At 54.0% G+C, this 24,292-nt stretch overlaps 2 protein-coding genes across 4 annotated transcripts; one reads left to right on the top strand and one right to left on the bottom strand.

Moving 5' to 3' along the window:
• Positions 1–201: 201 nt before the first annotated feature.
• Positions 202–20,162, bottom strand: DUOX2 (dual oxidase 2). 2 transcript variants are annotated; one of them, XM_047862606.1, is made up of 34 exons: positions 20,109–20,162; positions 19,427–19,510; positions 19,083–19,172; positions 18,662–18,826; positions 17,936–18,123; positions 17,552–17,753; positions 17,255–17,421; positions 16,787–16,847; positions 16,539–16,635; positions 16,020–16,110; positions 15,359–15,461; positions 14,643–14,806; positions 13,869–14,044; positions 13,533–13,651; positions 13,054–13,191; positions 12,722–12,835; positions 12,327–12,529; positions 11,832–12,017; positions 10,691–10,916; positions 10,518–10,611; positions 8,688–8,875; positions 7,859–7,928; positions 7,358–7,441; positions 6,630–6,808; positions 6,258–6,488; positions 5,980–6,079; positions 5,238–5,287; positions 4,844–4,971; positions 4,458–4,611; positions 2,784–3,016; positions 2,402–2,560; positions 1,895–2,050; positions 1,662–1,790; positions 202–1,347 (listed from the first exon to the last, which is right to left on the bottom strand). In XM_047862606.1, the coding sequence occupies exons 2-34, from the start codon at positions 19,494–19,496 to the stop codon at positions 1,225–1,227; spliced, it is 4,638 nt and encodes a 1,545-aa protein (XP_047718562.1). In that variant the 5' UTR covers positions 19,497–19,510; positions 20,109–20,162; the 3' UTR covers positions 202–1,224. The 2 variants fall into 2 exon arrangements, with proteins under 2 accessions (XP_047718562.1, XP_047718563.1); XM_047862607.1 differs by having other exon boundaries at positions 19,427–19,506; positions 20,109–20,131.
• On the top strand, positions 19,368–24,046 carry DUOXA2 (dual oxidase maturation factor 2). Of its 2 annotated transcripts, none has more exons than XM_047862614.1 (7): positions 19,368–19,384; positions 20,450–20,791; positions 21,927–21,984; positions 22,265–22,399; positions 22,653–22,866; positions 23,173–23,387; positions 23,746–24,046. In XM_047862614.1, exons 2-7 carry the CDS (start codon positions 20,645–20,647, stop codon positions 23,937–23,939), a joined length of 963 nt encoding a protein of 320 aa, XP_047718570.1. In that variant the 5' UTR covers positions 19,368–19,384; positions 20,450–20,644; the 3' UTR covers positions 23,940–24,046. The 2 variants fall into 2 exon arrangements, with proteins under 2 accessions (XP_047718570.1, XP_047718569.1); XM_047862613.1 differs by lacking the exon at positions 19,368–19,384 and adding an exon at positions 20,081–20,155 and having other exon boundaries at positions 20,684–20,791.
• Positions 24,047–24,292: the final 246 nt, after the last annotated feature.

The raw sequence follows: 24,292 nt of genomic DNA, 5'->3' as shown, positions 1-24,292 counted from the left end.
AGATTTATACACCTTGCCATATGAAAATTATACTTAAATTTTCTTTTATTTTAAGTTTTTAAAATGTTTTTATTTATTTTTGAGACAGAGAGAGACAGAGCATGAGCAGGGGAGGGGCAGGGAGAGAGGGAGACACAGAATCCAAAACAGGCTCCAGGCTCTGAGCTGTCAGCACAGAGCCCCGTGCAGGGCTCGAACTCACGGACTGTGAGATCATAACCTGAGCTGAAGTCAGACGCTTAACCGACTGAGCCACCCAGGCACCCCTGAAAATTATACTTAAATTTTAAAAAATAATTAAAGCTCAGCTTTTTAGGAAACAGTTGCAGAAGGAAAAGGAAGTGTCTTATAGAGCCTAGTATGGAGGTGACATCCCAGGTTGCCTCCTATGTAAGGTGACCAGCTTTGTCTGATTTACCTGGGATTGAGGGCTTTCCTGTGACAAGAGGCTATCACTGGTAAAACTGGGAGAGTCCTGGGCAAACCATGACAGCTGGTCACCCCACTCTTGTGGAAGTGGGGAACTGGGTGGGAGCTTTGGATGTCTGGCAGACAGGTTGGATTCCCTTGGTCTCAGAGCCCAGGTGCTGCTCCACAGGCTCAGAGAAGGGCCATGGAAAAGTCATAGCAGCAGGCATTGCTGGTTGACAGCAGGAACATCAGGACTAGGGAGGCATCTTTGTTCCCTGGTTATTATTCAGTGTTCCTGACCCTTTAGAAGCAAGAAGGGGTCGGGGGTGGAACTGGAGGAGCAAGACCCCAGAGACTGAATAGAGACAGTTTGATCATCCAGATTCTAAGCACCGTGGCTTCTATGAACTGTGCTCTGAGGAGATTTTCACTTAGCCCTCTCTTTACCTTAGTTATCCCCACTCCATCATCCCTCAAATGCCTAAACCCAGAAAATACCAAAACAGTACATTGATTTTGTGCAAGGAAAATAGGGACATGGGACCTATCAGAGGCAAATGCTATTGTATCTCTTCACCTCTACAGATGTCACAGGGCAGAGGCTGTCCCCACTCTCCTTTGTTTGCCATAACCTGCTGTTGCTTGAGCTGGAGGGGTCTTCTCTACCTTGTCAGAGAATAGGACAGATGGGGATATGGGGGAGGAAGTCTTCCAGCTTTCTAGCTGAGGCCCGAAGTGGATTCTAACAGAGAAACTGCTGGCAGGGCTGGTCCACAGAGGGGGAAACAGGAACCAGGAAGTTCTAAGAGGTTCTCAGAAGTTCTCATAGTGATGCATGAAGTGGGCCTGGTCCTGCCTGTTGATGAGCTGACAGGCCTTCTCTACATTCTTGGTCATTCCTGGAGGGCCACAGCTGAACACTCCAATCTTCCGTACCTGTCAAGTGTGTTGCAGGGAGTGATTGCATAGAGGAGAGGCCTGCAGGCTTAAGATTATCACCCCTTGGGAGGAAGCTGCTTCTCAAGCCTGCTGGAACGACTAAAGCATTGACCTCTGGCTCTGAGGAGGAGGCTTGAGCTCGGGGCAGTCGGGGGTAGGGAGGGTTTGAGGCCTTCCTCCAACACCTGACCCCATCCTGGAGCTAGCATGGGATGGTTCTCCACTCAGATTATAGCTGTAGGGTGCTTAAAGTCCAGGATATCCTGGCAGGGGAAGGCCAGGGTTTCAGGACAGGTGGGGGTGGGGCTGACCTGTGGGTGGACCTCCTGCAGGGATTTGAAGAAGAGCTCGAAGGGGGGGCGGCCAAAGTGCGTGATGGAACGCAGGCCTGTGAACAGACTCCGGTTCAGCACCTTCTGGAAGTGTCGCTCACAGATGTACTGGGAGAGGGAGTAGAGGAGGAATGTCACAGTCAGAGTCAGGGTCAGCTCTTAGTCTAGATGGTGGCCCACATACCTACCCTGCCTGACCGGCCCTGACATACCAGCATGGTGGTCCTGAGGTCAAACTTCTCAGCCAGCTGGGTGATGTAGATGTGCACGGACACCAGGTCCTGGCAGTCATTCTCCTCCACCTCCCGGATGATGTCAGCCAGCCACTCAAACTGCCGCTGGGTCCGTGTCACCCAGATGAAGTAGATCTGGGGACACATTGCTGGAGCTCAAGACTCAGCTCAGCTCAAGTTTCATCCACCCCAGATGCCTTCACCTGAGAGGCTGGAAAGCCTCAGACCACCCACAGACTCCGAATCTCTGGCAGCCCCACAAGCCTGATCTAAGTCTTTTAACCAGCAGACCCCAGCAGAGGTCCTTCTGTCTATACGTCCTACCCTCCCTCAAATGTTGGGCATGTGGACAGCTGTGTATGAATAGCCCCTGCAGACTCAGTGCCTAGGGGCCAGGGGCTTTTACTCATATTACTCCGCTGTGATGTGGGGACACAATCAGGCAGTCTGTCCCATTCCTTCTAAGAATGGGAGAGAGACACTCACCTTTTTACAGAGCATTTGGCTGCCCAACGATGACTTGAAGACCAGGTCTTTGAGGATTGAGGCAAAGGGGGTGACCCCAATGCCCCCTCCCACCAGCACGGACACCTCAAATTTATGCCACTCCTGGTGGCCCTCTCCAAATGGCCCATCGAGGTACAGCTGCCAACCAAAGAGGGAGAAGAGATGAGCTTGGTCTGGCCCCAGATCTGAGGTTAGAAATGGGTATAGGACAGGGAGAAGAGGGCTACAGGAACAACAGAACCTCTTCTCAGGCACCCCAGCCTGGCCTTGTGCTGGCTGGAGCTTCTAGTCTCAGGATAGGGGAGAGTGGGGACCCTTTGCCAATGCTGGAGACCAAAAAGTGGTTCCTGGTGGCAGGCACCTTTGGGTATCTGGAACAGCCGTTGCCCATTGGAGGTGAGTAGATCTCCCTGAGGCGAGTGGTCCAGGGCCCTGCTGCCCGGATGTGAAGGCTGAGCGTGTCCTCATGGGGCGCAGAAGTCAGTGTAAATGGGTGGTACTCGTTGGTCCCCAGAGTCAGACAGGCAATCCGCACCCACTGTCCTGACTTGTACTCAAAGCCTTGGGGCCGTTGGAATTGCAGGTGAGTCACTCCTGGGAGTCATGGGCAGGCAAGGGCAGGGATCAGAAGGCTTGCTTCCAGTACCCGAGGACTGGCAGATACCCCAGATACCTTGTCTACTCTACACATATGGTCTGAACAAGTGGAGCTCCTGGGCATATGGGCATATGGTCTGAACAAGTGGAGCTCCTGGAGGTAAGAGTCAGAGGGTCCCCTTCTCTCTTTCCTGGGTAACCCAAGAATTAGATTTCTCTGCTCCTTGTTCCAGCTACTCTCCTCTCCACTCCTTATTCCCGTGAAACATCCAGGCCCCTATGCTACTATCCTGAATATCAGCCTACAGGTCAGAGGACCTATTTCCCCAGGGACCATCTCACAGTTTACCAAACCTCCACCATTTGAGAATTACCTTTGGATAGGCCATTTCTGCGCATCTCTGCACTACTGTTTATCTAATGTTTTTCTTCATATTGACTTAATTTTTCAATATGATTTACCTTGACAAACTTCAGATCACTCAGACAGGTGGAAAACCAGTATCATGTAGTGTAAATAGAAGGCACCGTATTTTATCAAATTTTAGCTGGATACTGTGTGGTGTGCCAGACCACAGCTGAGCCTCAGGCCTGTTCTTTCTTCATTTAAAAAAAAAAAAAAAGTTGATTTGCAAGTACTGGAAAGTGCAAAAAGCATACTAATAACATGCTGAGGTTTTTGTCCTTAAGTAATCTCAATGGACACAAAGTTGAAATGAGATTAATTTTCTTACTATGTTAATCCTGAAGATTAGATGGTCCCACAACACCTAAAACCATCTTCTGCCAGCCTCTACAGTGGTGTGAATCCTCACTTTAGCCAACATAAACTCTCAAAAATTGACTCTCAGGGGCAACTGGATAGCTCAGTTGGTTAGGTGTCTGACTCTTGGTTTCAGTTTATGTCATGATCTCGTGGTTCGTGGGTTCAAGCCCTGCACTGTCAGTGAGGAGCCTGCTTGGGATTCTCTCTCTCGCCCTTTCTCTCTGCCCCTCCCCTGCTCATGCTTTCTCTCTCTCTCTCTAAATAAACTAAAAAAAAAAAAAAACCCACAAAAAACAAAAAACAACTAAAAAATAATAGACTCTTGAAATCTGGGCCAATTGCCCATCTCTGAAGGGGGGTTATTCTAGGAGGAGGGGGTGGGAGGGGTATAGATTGTTCCCTGGGGAGCACCCAGACCACACACAAGGGGGTCTGTGTTGTCCTTAAATGCCTTTCAGCTGCCTCTTCTCATGGTCACTTCTCATTGTTTGCAAGTCCTCCTGGGGGCAACACAGCCCTTTCTGGGCTCCATTTGTATCAGGAAAGCTGCAGGGGTCCCCGACAGATTATTAAAAGGCCTGATGGGGGTCTGGAGGCCTGTGGAGCTATCTCCACATGTCCCATGAGTCGACTTCCAATGCCCCCCACCTGGGGTCACGTTGGGCCTGGTACCTGAAGGCAGCAGCTCCGCCTTCACCACGCTGATCTCCACCTTCTTCCGGCTCAGGCTCACCAGCTTGTCCCCCCCATAGATTAGTGCTGGGACCAGGAAGTAGATGTGGAAACGGGGCAGCTGGATCAGGCCGAAGCTGCCGTGGATGATGAGCTGGAGACGTGGCCAGTTAGTACAGCTCAGGCCCAGCCGGGCCCCTCCCTGCACCCTCCCTTGCCCAGACACTTCCTGCCCGGACCCTGGGCCTGGGCTGGGTAGATAAAGCCACCATAGACTTCAGAGGCTGGGGTCTCTGCTCTCAGGTCCAATTAAGCCTGCTCCCTACCCCCATTATGAGTGCTCATCCCTGCCCCCGTGGACTGGCCCTGCCCAGAGAATCCCTCACCAACACATAGAGCAGGATGTAGAGGTGGTGGGTCAGCCAGAAGCCCCGGAAGCTACGGCGCCGGAAGTGGTGGGAGGCGAACACATACATGATGGCCAGGACCACGAGCAGGAGCACCCCTGTCATGCCTGGGGGCAGCGGGGACAGGGTCAGAGAATACTTTTGGGACCTCAGCATGGGCTGAGAATATGACAGCGATCCCCCAGTCTACCCTCCTTCTCTGATCTCCCTGGCCCCCAGAATAGCTTGTCTGCCAGGGCTGCAGCTGAGGCTTGTCCTGGAGATTAGAAAGGGAACCACGACCACTAGACAAGTATGTATTCATGGGAGGATGAAGACAAACAGAGGTCCTCAGATAGAACCCCCAGGCCCCACATACACCCCTACTCCCTACCTGGGACTGTCTCGAAGAACCACCAGTAGAACTTTTGGGGAAGCTGGGACCTGTAGGGCAAAGGTATATGAGCTTCTAGCTGGGGCAGGATTGGCTTCCCCACTGTCACAATGTGATTCTGCTTCTGCTGGCCCTGACTGCTGAGGTTACTGGGCCTCCACTCAGATGGCCAGGGATCCATCCAAGGAACATGGCACCCAGCCACCCACAGTTCCACCCTCTGCTTTCTTGGCAATTCTTCCTTCTGCATTATCTTGAACTCTCTTACTGCTATTTGCTTCCTTGGGTGCTCGGTTCACATTCTGTAAGCTCCATGAGGGCAAGGGTGTGGTTCTGCTCATTGTTCTAATCCCTATGCTCAAACAATGCTAGGCTTGTAGTAAATACTCAACAAGTATTTGCTGAATGACTGCATGAATCTAGCATGTCTATTCTCTGGCACCTGGATGGTCATGTATGATGTACTCCATGAATGTTTGCCCAGTGAATGAATGGTAGACTAATATTCCAAGTTCTGTGTTAGGTACATGTGGGAAACAGTCTCTAATTCATCTCCCAAACATCTTGCCTGGCTAATCATGGCCACTTCCTTCCAGGGCAAGGAAGTCACCTCTCAGCATCCCCAGCAGGCTCTTCACTCTCATTCAGTGAGAGTAGAGTATTGAGGGCCATCTATGTCTTTTCCATTATACCCTTTGGCCTGCCCCAAATGTCCCATGGGGGAACCCTCCCCAGAACTGACCCATCATTCACAAAGACGTTGGGAAAGACACAGGCCAGCAGGCTGAGGGGGCTGACTGAGAAGATGAAGACATTGACTGCATGGCCAGCACTGTGCAAAACTGAAAGAGACTCTGTTAGAGATGCCACCCAGGGCCGACTCTACCTCCCACCCTGAGGAACAGAAGAGGCACAGGGAGGAGAGATGGGAGTCTATGTAGCTCCAATCTCCTCACTCTTCCCCCCACAGCTAGACCCAGGAGAATGCAACAATGGGGAGGATTCCCAGGAGCCACTGACTGGCCAGGACAACGGCAGCCATGGCGATCCAGCGATGGAAGTCCACGGCGGCGTCGAAGGGTATGTAGCGGTTGAGGAAGGTCTCGCGCAGGAAGGTGATGAGGTTGCGGCACATGGTGAGCAGGATGTAGGAGAACATGAAGGAGATGCTGGCGGCCGTGCCCCGGGACAGGATGATGCCCACAAAGGTGGTCTGTGCGATGCCCGAGGGTGGTGAGGCAAAGGCATAATCTGGAGAGGGGGTGTGGGTGGATCAGCATGGCACAGAGGCTGGGGTCCCTGGCCTGGGTCAGAACGCCTGGGCTCCAGTGGGAAGAGCAGCCAGAAGGCTCTACATGCCCCTTCCCACCGCCCACAAGCTGAAACTCTTACAGTAGGCACGCTCTGCAAACAGGCCAGCACAGATGGCAGAGAAGACCGCCACGCACATGATGTGCCGCAGGTAGTTCTCCACAAAGCGCTTGTACTGTCGCAGCTTCTGGGCCAGGGGGCCCCGCTGCATCTTCTCCTTCAGTGCCTCCGTGTACAGCCGGGGAGGGGGCACCACTGTCCTGCAGCAACGGGAGGCAGCTGGCCGTGAGACCAGGGCACCCCAACCTCCCCTAAATGCCACCCCATGAAGGAGACATGATAACCTGGCAGGGGTCAGGATGGGCCAGAACAGATGAAGGAAACAACATTTGGGGAGTAGACTCCTACCCGCCCCCAACTTTCAGCGCTCATCTTTATTTGCTCCATCCACCCGCTCTTCTGTCTTCCCCCTACTCCACCTCATCTTCCTCCTGTGTGTTCTGTCCTTCCCTCTTGGTGCTCCCTGAACGGGCCTCACTGATGTGCCCAAAGCAGGCAGGAGCCAGGAGAGCCCTTACTGCCATCTTGGTATTGCATCTGAGTGCCAGGCCCCTTTCCTGAAGGTTAGGGTGCAGAGGTTGGAAGATGTTGAAGAATTATTTGACTCTATGGCTCACCAATCAGGTCAGAGACACATAGAACGAGACACAGGATGGTCCCTTGTGTGTCCAGGAAGGGTGGGCTGGGCCCAGAGACTCCGAGACTTCTCCCCATGTTTCCTTGGGCCTGGGGGTCTAGAAAGTACTTACTTTTTGCCAAACCTCTTCTTCAGCACCGGACCTCCCAGCTCTGGGGCTTCTGAGGCAGGGAGCCCTAGTTCCTGAGAGCAGGATCTGAGAAAGGAAAAATGGGCTCATTCTCCCCTTGTCTTTGCAGCCAGGAGAAGAATCACCAGGTCAGAACTTCAGAGGCTGGGGATGAATCCTGGAACCCACCCCTGCCCACAGAACCTGCCCATAAATCTGGTCAGAGAGATGCCAGGTAGGAGAGGCAAGGCAGAATGAATATGATGCGGTCATCTGTCTTACAGAAGGATTCTGTCTTGAAGTGTCAGGGAGACAGCTAGGATCCTGAGCCACATGGCATGAGGGAAGCAGCTGGAATTTGGGCCAGGATCAATTATGTACTAAGAGCTACTTTCAGGGGGAAAATATCTGGTCCCAGGAACTGATTCAGCCAGCCCTACTTCCTTCATTTCTCTTCAGGGGACCTGGACAAGGGGACCTGCCAATGCCCCCATTCCTACTCACCGTTCCCCAGGAGTCCGAGTGATGAATGAGACTCGACAGCTGATGTTTGGTTTAAAGATGTCTCCAACACCTGGAGAGAAGAACAAGAGTCTGGACAGGCTTCCCCACAAGGGTAGAAGAATAGTAGACTGCCCCCCTCTCTTCTCCGGGAAGGCTGCCACAGCAATTGCCAGTGACTTTGCCATGTTCTCATCTCTTGTTCCAGCCTTGTTCCCCTCACTGCCCACAATGGGCACCCATTGCAAACAAGGGGGTAACTTGGTATAATTAGAAAACTGCAGGCAGATGCAATCCTGCATCCTTTGTATAAAGAAAATAACGCCTCTTCCTCTGACTAGCTACACCCCAGACCAATGTGCATGAGCTTAGTAAGTGGCACGTAGGCTGGATTTCAGACCACCCTTGACCTCTCAATAGGCATGTTTGTGCAGTGCACATGTATGTGACACCCTTGACTACATGTGCCTGGCGCTATACTAGGCACAAAAGACTTGAAGAGAAATAAAACCTGACTCCTATCCACCAGTAGCTCTCATTTTGAAGACACGTCCCTCCCTGACTCCTACCATTTCTTTTTTTTTTTAATTTTTTAATGTTTATTTATTTTTGAGAGAGAGAGAGAGAGAGAAAGAGAGAGAGAGAGAGAATGAATGGGGAGGAGTAGAGAGAGAGGGAGACACAGAATCCAAAGCAGGCTCCAGGCTCTGAGCTGTGAGCACAAAGCCAGACGTGGGGCTTGAACTCACGAACTGTGAGATCATAACCTGAGTGAAAGTCAACTGACTGAGCCACCCAGGTGCCCCCTACCATTTCTTACATACTCACGTACTTCCACCTCCACCTCTGACGCAGAGCTGAGTGCGTTGGAGCTCTCTGTCATGGTCCCGCAGCATGAAGTGGAAATCCTCCCACGTCAGCTCCTCCTTATCCTGGAAGCCCGACTCCCGGTACATGGACTCCACCACCTCAGTCAGCTGGGCCTTGGACAGGCAGTTGTTGGAGATCTCGATGAAGGACCTGGGGGAGGAGGAGAGATACACCAGTCTGTCATCTGGCAAGGTCAGGTTCAGGCAGGTGCACGGTGGGGCGGGCCCCAGATTATCTAATGTGGTTACCAGTGACCCGGGAAATGGCATTGAGAAGGTGTTCATCCAGCCTGTAGTTGACGTTAAGCTGGGTGGGGTGGCCACAGGTTTGAAATTGAAAGTGACCTTGACCAATTAGAGAAAGCAGCCCTCAAACAAGGGGGCATTGAAAGGTGGGATCAATGTCCATTTAGTGTAGGGACATGTCCAGATGACCGTGGGCTTCTTGTGTGGCAGGGTCTGTGCCCACTCTCTTGTGTTAATGCATCCCACGCTGCCACTGGCCTCCCCCTTTCACAGTCCAGTGGGGGCACAGAAGCCTGGATGCCGGGGGAGGAGATGTAGCTACAATGGCTGCTGCTTCCTTGTGCCAACACCCCAGGGCACAGGCAGGATTGTCTCCACACCCGATCTCATAGCACCCAGAGTGGCCATACTCTTCTTAGGTTGTCCTTTGGGACAAAAACAAGCCAACCATGCATGTTTGTGTGAATCCAACAGAAAAAAAGACCTGTGTGTGCCTGGCACAGCAAGCCCATTAAAAAACACATCATCCAAGTGAGACTGGGCAAGATCTACAACTGAACATAGGAAGAGAAAGTGGATGCTTGGCTCTGGTGGACAGGGACCCTCTCCGAGATCCCTAGAGCCTCACCCAGGTCTGGGACTGCAATAGCACACCCAGTGAGGGATAGACTGCAATCAGCTTCACCACAGCCTTTTAGAAGCCCATGTCCAGTTGTGGTGTCTGGGATGGAAGAGGGATGTGGAAGTTAGAGGGAATGCAGAAAGAAATGGAAAGGCTTAAGGTAGAAAAGGTAAAAGACTCTGCACTCTTTTATGCATTTGGTTTATTCATTTGCTCATTTATTCCATCTGATTCGTTAAGTATGTATTGAATACCTGCTATGTGCCAATCACAGTGCAGAAGATGTGGATTCAGTGAGAAACAAAAGAGAAGTAAGAACCCTGTCCTTATGGAGCTGAAGGGGACTTTCACTGTTACCAGAACAGTGTCTTTAGGAATAAGAACTCTATGCACTCAAAGCTGGTCTTTGTCAGCACACCACAACCAAAAATAACTTAAGAAGCAAGAAGAAAGAAGGGTTGGAATACAGAGGAACTTTCCATGTTTCTTCTCCTGCATTTCCTAGTGATTAATACAGGAAAAGTGACCAAGGTCATTAATCTTCCATCCATTAATTCATGGCGCAAAGCACCAGTGTTAGGTATGGTGTAGAAGAGTTTACAAAGATCCAAAGGCATCCAAAAGGGATACTAGACTTTTGCTATTGGTCATACTGACTTGGTGGTTGTTGTTTGTTTGTTTGTTTGTTTGTTTTTAACTAGAGAGGGAGAATTTTCTAGCTCGTGTAGACAGTGCAGGTAATAGACCCTCCTGGAGGCAGGGGCCTGCCCAGATAAACTTATGAAGCTGGATGCTCTGAGAATCTAGAATGCAGTATCCAGGCTTTCAAAATAGATGGCCACATAACCTCCTCACCTACCCTCCTCTGATTTGACTTTGTTTCAAATATCAGGGAGTCTCAGAACTGGAAGGGCCCACTCCATACCGCATCATGGTGAAGAATTCATCCTTGGAGAGGAAGCCATTTGCATCAAGGTCATACATGGTGAACATCAGGTGGGACTTGTCCTCTGGGGAGCCTGAGAAGAAAAAGAGGGATTCAGGTCACCTCTGTGCTGAAAGACTGCTGGTTCCTGAAGTGGTCCACTCTCCCCCTACCTTTCATGAAGACCACCAGGATGTCCAGAAACTCCCGGAAGGACAGGTAGCCATTGCCATCTTTGTCAGCAAGAGAGAACATGGACTCTACAAACATGTCCTGGGGCTTGAGGCCCAGGGACTCAGCAAACTCAGCTCTGCTCAGCTCACAAGTCAGGGCCTCCCGCACCTTCTGTGATGAGTCCAGGGGCAGGGTGCCTGCATCCGCCTGGTCGATGTCCAGCACCTGCACTCGGGCAGTAGCAGAGGGAAGGAGAGAAGAAGGTGAGGCCTGGGCTGAATGCAGTTCAGTGACCCTTCACATCTCCCAAAAGTCCAATTCAGAAATAGTGAGCCCTTGTAGCTCTCCTGATCCTTAGATATACTTCTGACCTGGGCCTCTGAGGCAGTGACTCAGATCTCTAGCAGCCAGCCCATTTTTTCCCTGGACTCAAGATCCAGGAGCTTTATATGTTAGGAATGGTGCTAGGTCTATAGGTGGGGGGTGGAAATGGGAGGGAACAAAGTTTGGGATTCAAAATGCGAAATGAGAGGCCCTATACTGGGGACAGAAATGAAGTAGACAGTGGTGGACAGGCAGGAAAAGGCTAGGGATATATTTATTTATTCTCTTGTCAATTTAGACAGGGCTACCATGTGCCTGATTTGGTCTCCTGGAGGCAGGGGCCTGGCAAGATAAACAATCTTCTGATTAGCTGGATTTGGTGGAGACTGCTGGGGATTTATATTTTTAACAAATTCCCAGGTTAGGTGGCGGCTGCTGGTCCAGAGGCCACACTTTGAGAACCACTGATGTAGACTATCTCACTGAATCCTCACAACAACCCAAGGTGATGGATCCTATTACTTTTATTTTATTTTATTTTATTTTATTTATTCTATATTCCATATGGGGGATACCTGGGAATGCCAGTGGATCCTATTTTAATCACTGTTTTATAGATGAGGAAGTGGAGATACAGAGCAGAGATGATGTGACTGGCCTAAAGTCACACAGCTAGTGAGTGGCAATGCTAGGATTCAATCAACGCTGTCTCTCTCCAGCACACAGACTTAGTTTACCCCATGCAGGACCCTGTCCATCCCAGCTTCCCTCCAACCCTGGGCCAGGTCCTGTCTCCAAAAGACACACTCATGGCACCTGGGCAAAGAGGTTCCTGAAGAAGATCTCCAGGATACGGGCCCGCTGCTGCTTGGTCACAGCCCTCCTGAATAGCTCATTCTCTTCCAACTCAGTCACGTCAAGGCCCAGAGTCCACTGCACACAGAAGCCCTGCAGATGCTGAACAAAGGTGCCCCGGTCCTCCTCAGAGTTAAACAGCAGCACCTGGGTGGAAGGAAGCCCATGTCAGTGCTTGGAGCTCCAGGTCTGGTTCAGCCCCCACTCAGAGGACCTTGAGTTGAGGGAAGATGAGAAAAGCTGCCTCCCAATGCATTCAGGCTGGAACCAGGTGAATGGCTTGAGCAGGTCAAAGGGAGGGTCACATGGAGTGTGGAGACAGGTGAAAGGAGAGCCTCTCCCCAGCCTCATCTTCACAGGGGAGCTCTGTAGCTGAGGAGAGTGTGAACTAACAGGCCTCGCTCTGAGAGGGGAGATATAGGAGCATTCCAGGTAGGGGAGGCAGGCTGGCCATACCAGGTCATACTCCTTGGGGATCTTGAGCAGAAGGGTGTGGCGCCCGCGGTTGCTGGACAGGATGAGGTTGACCTTCTGTGTGGGCTGCAGCTGGACGGTGCGGAGCACAGACAGCCGCCTGTCTAGGACCTGTAGACGTCGGTCTGGGAGCAGCTGGATGGTGATGGGATAGCTCTTCTCCCTGGGGCCTGGCCACTCCATTGCTAGGGAAGGGACAATTGGGCAGAGACGTTCAGCACAGGTACCCAGGCCCCTGACCTCAAACCAATTCCACTCTACCAGTCTGAGCAGATACTCCCAAAGCCTGGCTTTCTCCCCACATCTGCAACCTGCTTTTTCTCCCAGGGGCCCCTATCTGGGCCCCATTTCCCTCTCTACCTTCAGCCCCATCTCACCTGACACCCCATCTTTGGCTGCTTCTCTCTTCACACTCTCTTTGCCTTTCTTCTGTAGTCTCTTGCGCTCTCGGCCCCGGAAATGGGCCACGACCCCAGAGATAAGCAGACTCACTGAAAAGGATCAGAAAGAGCCAGTGGGGAGGGGAGCCTCTTGCCTGCAGCTTCACTGAAGGTCCTGTTGCTCCTCCCTTCACAAGGTCCCCTGAGCCTGGCTTTGACTATAGCAAAGAGCTAGTCCCACAGACCAGCAGGTCATGAGGGGCAAGGACATTCTGTGGGCAGGGGGGCAGCCAGGAGGAAAGCAGTGGGTGAGGGTGTGAAGAGTTCACCTAATGGAAGACAGCAGAGAGCCACAATGGTGATGCCAAAACCAGGACCACTGCCCTCGAAGTAGTCAATCACCGTCAGGGGCACACAGCGGGGCAAGCCTTCAGTTGTGAGCTGCCGAGGCTGAGGGCAGGGTGCACCTGAGGGAGAGGACACAAAAGACCTTAAAGTCTGAGGATCTCACTAGTTGGCCAGGTACCCTTCCCCTCTCTCCTGTAAAGGACCAGGTACCCTTCTCCTTACTAGGCCCACCTCTCTGGAGTTGGTTCCCCTCAAAAAGTCCCTTTCCATATCCTGTTCTCAGTACCTACCCCAGTTTGATCACAGAGTGCAGCCTGCAAACCAGTCCAGTACCTACTGGGGGAGTAGGCCTAAAGCAGGCTTCCCAGCAGCACACAGAAAATGCTGCCTGGCACCTGGTTTCCTGGACAGCACCAAGTGACTCACCCCATCCTTGGTCCTTTCTCTGATTTCCACTCACCGTCATGCCAGATAAAGACATTGGGCTGCAGGGCACTGGCGTCCACATTGGTAACAGCCACTAGGACGTCCCAAAGAGTGGTGTTTCTGATTTCTGCAATTTCCTCTCTGGAGAACAGCCTAAGTTGGAGAAAGCCACGAATGGTTGGGATGAGAAAGGGCTGCCAGCCTCCAGCAATATTGGGCCCAGGAAGTCAGATGAGGAAAGAGACACAGAGGGGTTAAAGAGGAGGTGAGGCCAGCTGGGAATCCAGAGCCCATGGGGCTGCTTACAGGCAGAGTCCCTGGGGCTCCAAGCCAAAGTGGCATCTGAGGCGGAAGTTCATGCAGGCCTTACCCATTCCTGGTGTTCTCAAACCAGTAGCGGTCACCATCCCGCAGCCGCACAAACTGGTCGAGGACGATGGCATTGAAGAGGGTCCCTGGGTCCCCATGGCTCTCCAAGAACCCCCCAGGGAGCAGCTCCAGCAGGGAAAGGTCATGGTTGTACAGGGCAGCTGTGGCCTCCAGCACCTGGGGTACCACAGGAGGTGAGGAATATGTGTGTGCACGTGTGTGTGCACATGTGTGTCGGGGAGGGCAGCCACTGTGGCTCCATTCTTAAACACAGGACTCCATCAGCTGCCTGGCTTGCTGCTCAGGCCTGAAGGAGCCTACTTTTCCCAGGCCATCCCCCTCAGGTGGTGGCAAGACAGGTGGGAGGACCCAGGTGTCCCTGCCGATGGTGAAACCACTGCTAGGTGCCTTTGGGCCATATCCTGTGACCACCACCACCCAGGCTATCTGGCCCTAATAATTAGCAGTTTCAAGGTCCCCCATTTCATAAGGAAGGATCCTGCAGGAATAGGACAATGGCACCCAATACAGAGATCACCCTGAGGCCACCCTGTAGGAATGGTACAATGTAGTGGTGAGAAACATACTCTGGAATCAGATGATTGTGTTTAAATCCCATCTCTATGACTGACTTACCAACCATGTCATTGGTAAAATAAGGACAATGATAGTATCTACCCTATAACATTCTTGATGTAGATTAAATGAGTTACATGTGCACAGATCTTAAAACAAAAAAGTTTTAGCTGCTATTGCCATCATTACTGTTTCTCACCTGGGGGTCCACATTGGGGTTGATGTCACTCCAGTTCTTTGGGGTTTCCAACCCCAAAGCCTTCAGGGCTTGGGTATAGCTGGGCAACCCCATATCTCGGCCACGTTGGATGCTGCTGGCCACGTAGTCTGTGCGGGAGAACTTGCCAGGGCCAGGCCAATAATCTGAGAAGGATAGAGAACCAGGCTATAGGCTGAATCCTCCTGACCCTTCTTTGCTCATCAGTCTTGAATTAGGTTGTTGGCACTACTCACCCCCAGAACTCCCAACATTGTGACCATGTGTCCATATCAACCTTGCTTCCACATAGGGTCAATGTGACCATGTACGATCAGGGGAAATTTTTCTGGCAAGAATCTTCCCCTGAGACTCAAGACTGTTCTAGTCACCAAATAGTAAAGTCCCTGTCCTTTACCTCCTTGGCCTCAAGACAGGACTGGAGAAAACTTTTGGAAACCTAAGTACCAAGAGATTGTGGTGTCACCTCTCCCCCTACATACTCAGACATAGGTAATTTAGAGTAAATGCAACATTAAACCTAAATGAAGCAAAAAAAAAAAAAAGTTAAAAGCTTTTTTCTTCTAGTGGCTATTTACAGCATGTGTATCTGTGTTCCTGCATTGTAGGTACCCCAAGGTCTAACTGTTGATTAACCCAGAGGGGTCCCCAGGCTCCCAGTCTTCTGGACCCTTATCCCATCTAGCTCCCAAGCTTACCCCTCAGATCTTCAACCACTATCCTGTCTTCCATCTCTGAAATCTGGGAGGCCATTCCCAGCAGCAGATGATTCACCGCCTGGGCACTATTCAGATTGGCGTTCTGGAAATAGACAACAACACATTTAAAGTAGGCTCTTGGGCCTCTCCCCAAAACCTGGTCCCTGTCACCCTGAACCACTGCAGTACCTCAGGACTAAGGGCCCTTGGCCAGTCCTAGACTCCTGAGCTATTGTCTCCAGATAATTTTCTTAAGTGTTTTTTTTCAAAGCTATAAGTGTTTTTTTCAAAGTTATTTATTTTGAGAGAAAGAGAGAGAGAGAGAGAGAGAGAGAGAGAGAGAGAGAGAGAAGGGCAGAGAGAGAAGGAGGGATGAAGGAGAAAGAGAATCCCAAGCAGGCTCCACACTGTCAGCACAGAGCCTAATGGCTCCAACTCACGAATCCTGAGATCATGAACTGAGCTGAAATCAACAGTAGGACACTTAACCAACTGAGCCCCCCAGGCGCCCCACCAGCTAAGTTTCTGATCATTCTCCCCTTCATCTCCTACTACCTGGAGAGGCAACACCTAAAAAAGCAACTGGAACGGTTGCTATTCCCAGCCTGTGTGTCACAACTGACGCTGACCCACCTTCCCCTGACCCAGACCCCAGGCTGACCTCCCGAATCCAGTAGCTGTTGCAGACTCTGAGAGCTGGGGAACTGCCAAGACCCTGGTTCAGGACCATCTGGAAATGACAGCTGGCATTTCTGAAATGGGGCATCAAGGATGGGATGAGAGCTCAGGGAAAAGCTGACATGGGGTTGAGTGGGGTGAGGGACTCAGAGGGGTCTGGCCAGGACGGAGGGCTGAACTTCTTTGAACACAGCAGAGATTTGGCAATGTGTGTGGATTGAAGGTATCGGTTGCTCTTTGTCCACATAGAGTGGTAAGGAAAGGAGTGAAGAGAATAACCCAACTGCTGGACAAGTCCTGCTCTCAGCAGCTAAAGTTCAGCCATTAGGAGGAGTTGTTAAGTTTGAAACTCCTATCCCAGGGTCCTATTTCAGGGTTCCAAACTCTGCTTCTCTTCCCCCATTACTGTGGAGTTGTATAAAAGGCCCCAGGCCCCCAAGGCTGTTGATTCTTCATCTCTACCAGTGTGCTATGCCTCCTCCACTGCCAGCCCCTCCCTCACCTCATGTAGACGCCAGGAGGCACCATGGTGGAGAAGAACTGCTCAGAGGCTGCCAGGAACTCTGGGGAGATGCTGGGGTCCAAGAAAGAACGGTACCCTGCCCAACAGGGGTAATAAGAGAAATAGGCTCCTTATCACATCCTTCCATCACATGCATCTACCTGTCTTCTTTCTCCCACGGATCCTGACCCTCCCTTCCGCACCCCCACCCCCGCAGTCCAAGTGTCCCCCCCCCCCAACTCCTGTACCTGTATATTCTGGGGGTGTTGTCTGCAGGAAGCTGGGCAGCCACTCATACAGAGCGATGTTCTGAGGGACAAGAGAAGGCAAAAGGGAGGCATGCGCTGGAGCAGCCGCCCTGGGAGGGATCCGAGCCCAAGGAAGGCTTCGGTGGGAGATGAGGGTCAGGCAGGGGCAGTCACGAGGGAGGCAACTCAAACAGGACAGGTGCGGAGGCCCGGCCCCCACAAGGAACCTGGGATGGCAGAGGAGGGCGGCTACATAAGAACCACAGCAAAGGCTCGAGGATCACAGCGCTTTGCCTCCTCATCGTCTCCACGTCCACTCCGAGACGAGACGCTAGCCCCAGTTCTGGGGAGCAGCGTCCTCCTGGAAAAGGGCGTTTCCGGGGGCTGCCCGTCGGAGGATGGAGGGCTCTGCGCAGCAGGCAGGGGCGGGGCGGGGCGGGGCGGGGCAGGGAGGGGGTGCGGACTGACCTGGTAGGTGGCGATGACCCTCTTGCGCGCGTGCTGAAACAGCTCCTCGTCCCCCCACCGCGGGTGCTCGCGGGCCAGCCGCTGCGCCCACACGTTGTGGTAGCGGAACCACAGCAGGCCCAGCGCCTGCAGGAAGGGGTCGCGGTTCCCTCGCTCCGCCCCGAAGGCTGCACGCGACGCCGTGGGGCCGCAGGGGAAGAGACGCGCGGCGGTGTGACCACGGGGAGCGCAACCTCGGCGCCCCCCAGCCCGCCCCGCCGCGCGCCCAGGCCGCCGCAGCCCACCCCGCGGCCTCACCATACAGCCCCCGGGGCCCGCGCTGTCCCGTGGCGGGGTCGGGCGGCGTCCACATGAGCAGGGGGCTTTGCGCGTTGCGGGGGAAGGCGGGGTCGGGCCCCGACGCCAGCTGCCCCCCGGAGAAGCTCCGCAGCGCGTCGCTCCAGGAGTGCGAGGAGCCATAGATGGCGCTGCCGTCCAGCCAGCCCGTCACCTCGTTGGTCTGCGGGGGCACCGGGAGGGTGAGCCCAGGGTGAGCCGCGGGCGGAGTAGCTGAGACGGGTAAGGGGGCGCCAGGGCCAGCCCAGCGTCGGTGGCGGAGGGGGGGGGGAGCGGGGGGACGGAGCCTCTCCCGGCCCGGCCCTGCCAGGCCCCGCCCCCGCGACCCCGCCTGCCGCGTCTCACCAGGTCCCGGGGGTTACTGGGGCTCTGTCCGGTCTCGGGGTCCCAGCGGCTCCTCTGGAAGGGTAGGACCACGTCCCCGCGCTGGTCCGGGTCGAACACCGGGTCCCCGGGCGGGATGTGGATGTTGAGGAACTCGGCTGGGCAGCCAGGTGTCTCCACGCTCACCAGGTCGGACAGCACGTGGTAGCCTGTCCGCAATGGTGGCCAAACTGTTGAGAATCGCCACTCCCCATGGGCAGGGAGTTTCTCTTGGTTTCTCAAGAGTCAAAAGACATGTTGTAGTTTAAGCTCTGCCACCAGCTCCGGGTCTTTCTTCTAATTTTCAAGTGGGGACATAATACACTCTCCACGCACCTCATAACATTGGCGTGAGAATCCAAATAATAATTAAGATAAGGGCTCCCCCAAACCAACTCCCATCTCCCACCAGATCCTGCTTTCCCCTTTCTCTTTCGGAGGAAAGAGGATACAATCATATGAGTAGGAGAGCGGTGGCAGGGGACTCAGCTCCTAAGGGCTTTAATGGAGGTCCAGTGATCCTCCTGGATTTGGAGTAACGGGTAAGAGAATGATGAGGGAAGCAGATATCCCTAAATCGACACTCCCAAAGCCCCCAAGATAAAGAACGCCTGGAAGTGTTGCTTAGTGAGGAGGAGGAGATGGCTGGGAGTTGGGTCAGCCTCCAAGTGACTGGTCAACCCCGGTGTTCGCCCACTTTGCTCTCACCAAAGAAGACCCCCAGCACCGTGCGGTTGCGGCGGGAGGCCTGCCCGGCTGTGCCCCGCATGGCGGCGTCGCTGAGTCGGCGCGGGTTGGGCAGCAGCGGCTCCCCCAGAGCCTGATAAACGCCATCCGCGTAATTGGCTGGTACCAGACGCTGCAGTCTGAAGCCTGTGGGAAGCAGGGAGTGGGGCTTTGTCAGGGCACTCCGTCCCCAACAAGGACATAAACCTCTCCCTACGCCTACCTCACTGACTAGACCCCTTTCCGCCAGGGTTTCCTGGGCCCAGGAGTGCATAGGAGTTCGCTGGGCAGACAGCCAGGTGGCTGGCGGTGCGCTCTCTCCTCTTCTCCGGGTCTCATCTCCCAGGGCCGGCCCTCCACTAGCCATCCTCCCCCTCATCCCTACCCGGACCACAGGACGTACCAGCTGCTCCGAGCTCGTGATGCCTCAGGTTGTTGAACCAGCCGTCATAGCGCTGCACTTCCCAGGACAGTGCAGGTGAGTCCTGGCCGCCTGTGAGGCAGAGTGGTTCCTCAGCGCTAGCCTTCCTGCGACCACTCGAGGACACAGCGGCCTCTGTCCCTGCTTCTCCCGCTCCCTGAGTGCCCCCAATCCTACCCAACAGGCGACACTGCACGGCGTTGAAGCTGCGCCAGGAAGTTTGCCATCCTGCTGACCTGCGCTGCGATTTGACCGATCTTGCAGAGGTACTCCACCCACAAGAGGTACTGGGCGACTTCGCTAAGCTAGGGGCACCGGATACTTACCCGCTGGATCCAGGGATGCAGTCAGTAGAGCTCCCAGGAGCACCACCGCCTTTGGCCTTGCGCAGAGCATGCTGACCCTGCTGCCTGGGAAGTGGGAGGTGATATGTGAGGGACAAGGAGTTAGTGTCCCTCATGTCTACAGCCCACACAGGGTGAGGAGGTGCCAGCTGTTTTCACTTCTGGAGCAAAGCTTTAAGGAGCATCACCAAGGACCCACATCCCACCTCGCTCTTGTCAGGACATCTAGTAGGCACTGATGCCAGTCCCCACTTTCCACCTGGTGGAAGAACTAACCCCAACCAAAGGAACACACCAGGCACTAGTCCTCTAGGGTTTGTCAGTCCCAGGCAGAACTTCACCTCCAACCTTCCAGGGCTCCCCCCCACTCCCCAGCCCAGCGCCCAGCTTCAAATCCTCATCCCCAACCACTCAGTAACTGCTGGGAATCCCTGACCTGCAGCTGTTGATACTCTGCAGTGAGTGCCTGTGCAAAGACAGGAGGGATAGGAAGATCATGCCCTAAACCCCAGTCCAACTTCTGGTTTAGGGCCCCCATTTGGGGCAGAAGTCTTTTCCCTTGGAATCTTTGCTTCTCTGCTCTCCTCCCTGTCTCCACCTTCCCAACACAGCACCCCTCCCCTCCCAGCTCTGAAGATCCCAGCCTCCCCGATGGCACTCTCACCCTCTTCTCTGGATCCTCGAAGGCCAGCTGCCCTGGTGTCCACTCAGGTCAGACTAGAGCCAAGAGTGTGCATCTGGGCGGGAGGCTGGCCCTCTTGCTGTGGAGTCAGGGCTCTTCTCATTTGCATAGCAACCTCCGCCCCTTATTTGCAAGTTCTCTTCCCAATCACTCCAAGCTGCCAAGCCCTGACATCCGCCCAGCAAGCTGCTCAGGCTGCTATAAAAGGGGTCCAAATCCCACACCACTTCCAAACACAGAGCAAACCCGCAGAGCCTTGAACGTAACTGGTTACAACCAGTGAGAAATAATTCCTCTCTCCCACCTACCCAACCCTGCCCCAGCCAATCCAGAGCACTTGAAGGCAACCAGCCGGCTGCTGCACTTCCTTAGGGAAAAGTCAGGAGCTCAGGCTTGACCATCTCATTGAGTCCTGTCCAAGAACGCAGGGGACCGGATAAAGATAAGTGGGACCCAGGCTCGGCTGCCAGGTACCTGCTATTCCCACTCCAGCAGACCCAGCTTGGCCGGGTTGCAGCATGACTCTGTGGAATGGTGAGCTGCCTTTCTACCCTCAGCCCCGGCATGCCCCTGGCATCAGCGTCCCACTGCTCATCGTCATTCTGGTGTTCTTGGCCTTGGCTGCCAGCTTCCTGCTCATCTTGCCTGGGATTCGTGGCCACTCGGTAAGGGGGTGCTAGATGCTAGGGCCTGGGGGCCTTGGGCAGCTGGTCTCTGGAAGACCTAGGACAGGTAATGTGGTTCCAAGTGCCTCCATGGATAGTCAGACTGAAACACTGAACCAGAGGAGCATAGGTGGAGCAGACAGAAGTCTGGGGCAGCAGGCATGCCTTTCCAAGAACCGGGGGAGGTTGAGGCCCTGTAGAAAACAACCTGGAAACCGACCCCACTTAGATCATTCAGGAAGCTGATGCAGACAGTGAGTGCCCAGTCCAGTAATCCTGGGGCTGATTCTAGTCTTCACATGCTGCTGGAGTCTCCTTCCCTCAGACTGTGGCTGCACTCCAGTCTCAGCCTTAAGGTGATGACTTAATGACTGGCAGACCAAGAGGACAGAAACCAGCAGCGGAGACTGCTGTGTTTCACTAGTGTGAAAGTCTCAGCAGCTGAGACTGCTGTGTTTCTGCTGCGTAGAGATGCATGTATATATGTGCTCTCATCCTAAGGGCTCAGACACTCCCACCCAGGATTCAAAGTTATAACAGACTGGGTTCTTTTCCTTGGACTCCTCCCCCCTCACTTCTCCTAGAACCTAAGTTGTTTTTCAAGTCTATGGGTTCCTAGCTTCCCTGAGTCTTGATCTGTGTTGGTTTCCTTGGGAAACTGGTGCACCTAGGAATATCTGAGAGGCTGCATTCCCACCTCGTCTACTTGGTGACAGGACTCTGGGGCCACCCTCTCCTGGGGTAGATGACCCCTGCCTGCCTACCACTTCTGGACTCACTGAGCCTCACCATAGTAGTGATTCAAGTAGCCAGGAGCCAGATAGCTGGTGGGTGAAGGTGGTGGGCCTGCACCAGACAGAAAGCCGTGTTGCAGGGTGCACTGGGAAATGGGACTGGGGCCTCAGAAGTGCATGGCTAGAAAACTTCAGAAATGGCAATGGCTCAGAGGAACCTGTACAAAAAAACAAGTCTGACTTCAGCTTCAAAGCATCAGGAATGGAACTGGGAAAAGGGTGTGGTGCAAGAGGGGACAGTTTCAGAGGCACTAAAGATCTAGGTGGCATGGGGTTAAGGGAGGTCTTGGGGACTCTAGCCGGGCAGTTACCAAGCCTGACCCAGGTACCTATTCCTGCAGCGCTGGTTCTGGCTGGTGAGAGTTCTTCTCAGTCTCTTCATAGGCGCAGAAATTGTGGGTGAGTGTGTGGTGCAGCAGGTGGTGAGAGGACCTGGGGTGAGGATGGAGGTGGGCAGAGGGCACCTGGGAAAATCGAGATTTGGGGTTCGTGTCCTGCTCCCTCTTCCTATTCTTCAGCTTTCTAGTGCCCACTCTTACACCTTTCCCATGTATACCACATTGGACCCCTAAACCCCCCATCTCTCTGCACTGCACCCTACCTGCCATCATCACCCTCCCCATGCCATCTCCCCAATTCTCTCTGTACCCCTCCCCACACACTGTGCCTCTCCCCACAGCCGTGCACTTCAGCGCACAGTGGTCAGTGGGTGGGGTGAACACCAACACATCCTACAAGGCCTTCAGCGCAGCACGAGTCAGAGCCCACGTTGGTCTGCACGTCGGCCTGGAGGGAATTAATATTACACTCACAGGTGAGGGGGCTGGGGCAAAGTGAATTCCTGGGTTGTCGGACTCCATGCTTGGGGGAGTGTGGCAGGGACAGCTGGAGGAAATCTCGGACCCCACAGGCTCAAATAGTGTTTATTCCTTTTGGAGCCGTGCTTTCCCCAACCACTGCCAAACCGCTTTCTCTCACACCTCCACTTTCCTATCCGTGTTTGCTTAGTTGCGGGGTCCCCCGCTGCGTGCGGCTCAGTGACTCCACCGCCCGCCCGCCCTCTGCAGGGACCCCAGTGCAGCAGCTGAACGAGACCATAGACTACAACGAGAGCTTCAACTGGCGTCTGGGCGAGAACTATGCCGAGGAGTACTCGGAGGCGCTTGAGAAGGGGCTGCCAGATCCAGTTCTCTACTTGGCCGAGAAGTTCACCCCGAGCAGCCCCTGCGGGCTCTACCGCCAGTACCGCCTGGCGGGGCACTATGCCTCGGCCACGCTGTGGTGAGCGCTGGAGGGAAGCACGCGTGACTGAGGGAGGGACTGTCGCGGTGGGGGCGTGTGAGCCAGCCCCACATAGCTGCTGGAGGTGCGAATTTCCACCTCTCGGGTCAGAAAGAAAGTCACGGGGTCCTCCGCACAGACCTGGGAACCCAGAGAGACCAGGCAGAGGCTGCGAGCCGGCCCCTCCCCTGTAAGGCTCCCCTGTGCCTACGCCATCACAGTCCCGGCTTTCCTTCTGGGGTGGAGGACGGAGGGGGAGCGAGGCTAGGGTAACCCCGCTCACAGCGCAGTGGATCCCCTCCGCAGGGTGGCTTTCTGCTTCTGGCTCCTCTCCAACGGGCTGCTCTCCATGCCGGTTCCGCTCTACGGAGGCCTGGCGCTCCTGACCACCGGTGCCTTCACGCTCTTCTCTATCTTCGCCTTCGCCTCCATCTCCAGCGTGCAGCTCTGCCCGCTTCGTCTCGGCTCCGCCACTCTCACCACTCACTATGGCGCCGCTTTTTGGGTCACCCTGGCCACCGGTGAGGACTGAGGAGGCGGATTCTGGGAGGCTGGGGTGGGGACTGGATTTATACTGCTGTGTACTTTACAGTGGACAAAACGAGTTCACACATATTATCTAATCTCCTCTTAAGAGTTCCTAGAGGCAGGTGTGGTTATGCCCGTTTTGCACACGAGGGGAGAGGGTTCTGAGGGGTTCAGTATCTTGCTCCAGTTAGCACATGAAACTGTGTATCGTGTAATCCATATCAGAGGTGTTCCTGCCCTGTGTGTTGGGGGAGGAAATGCAAGAGGTAGCCCCCAGGAGATGGAGGAGGCAGGCCTGACTCTGGCCTGGAGCCCTGACTACCCTGTTTCCTTCCTTCTGCACTGCCGCAGGCATCCTGTGCCTCCTGCTGGGAGTGGCGGTGGTGAGTCTCCACTACTCTTGGCCCAGCGCGCTTCGCACCTTCTTGGACCAAAGCGGCAAGGACTATGGTAGCCAGGCGAAAGGGAGCTCGCCTCTCATCCTGAACAACCCACTGCATAAGCAGTTTGGAGCCCTGGACTTAACGACCAATACTAACCTCTGAGGGGGACTCAACCCTCAGACTGCTACCCCACCTCGGTCCCCTGCAAGCCAGGTAGCAATGCCGGCTGGGGCTGGGCTGGGATAGTCCAAAGAAAGTCACTGCGCGGGAAGGGGTGGGGGTGGGGGGGCCACTGGGGAAAAGCAGGCGGCCTCAGACGGGCTGCAACTCCTGCACCCAGGGAAAAGTCTCCCAGAGTGACCTGTAAATAAATATTTTTCCTTTTTTTTTTTTTTTTTTAAATTGTTTCCATTACATTTCAGGGCTTTCCCAGACTTAGGGAATATGAGTCCTCAGCGGACTTCCTGGGCTGGAAGCAGCCAAGTCCATTCTCTCTGCCTTGCCACAAGGCTCTG

The sequence above is a fragment of the Prionailurus viverrinus genome, chromosome B3 (assembly GCF_022837055.1).
Source record: "Prionailurus viverrinus isolate Anna chromosome B3, UM_Priviv_1.0, whole genome shotgun sequence".
Taxonomy (NCBI): domain Eukaryota; kingdom Metazoa; phylum Chordata; class Mammalia; order Carnivora; family Felidae; genus Prionailurus; species Prionailurus viverrinus.
This window is presented reverse-complemented; position numbering and strand designations above follow the sequence as displayed.

Bases quoted from the DNA above. Each gene is read 5' to 3' on its own strand.
- DUOX2 (XM_047862606.1), bottom strand. From the start codon at position 19,496: ATGCTCTGCGCAAGGCCAAAGGCGGTGGTGCTCCTGGGAGCTCTACTG. The intron at 12,836-13,053 runs GTGAACTCTTCA...GATCCTTTTCAG, and splicing joins TCTCTGCTGTCTTCCATTAG to TGAGTCTGCTTATCTCTGGG. The intron at 2,561-2,783 runs GTGCCTGCCACC...TTTGGTTGGCAG, and splicing joins GCTGTTCCAGATACCCAAAG to CTGTACCTCGATGGGCCATT.
- DUOXA2 (XM_047862613.1), top strand. From the start codon at position 20,096: ATGGCACTCTCACCCTCTTCTCTGGATCCTCGAAGGCCAGCTGCCCTG. The intron at 20,792-21,926 runs GTAAGGGGGTGC...CTATTCCTGCAG, and splicing joins CTGGGATTCGTGGCCACTCG to CGCTGGTTCTGGCTGGTGAG. The intron at 21,985-22,264 runs GTGAGTGTGTGG...CTCTCCCCACAG, and splicing joins CATAGGCGCAGAAATTGTGG to CCGTGCACTTCAGCGCACAG.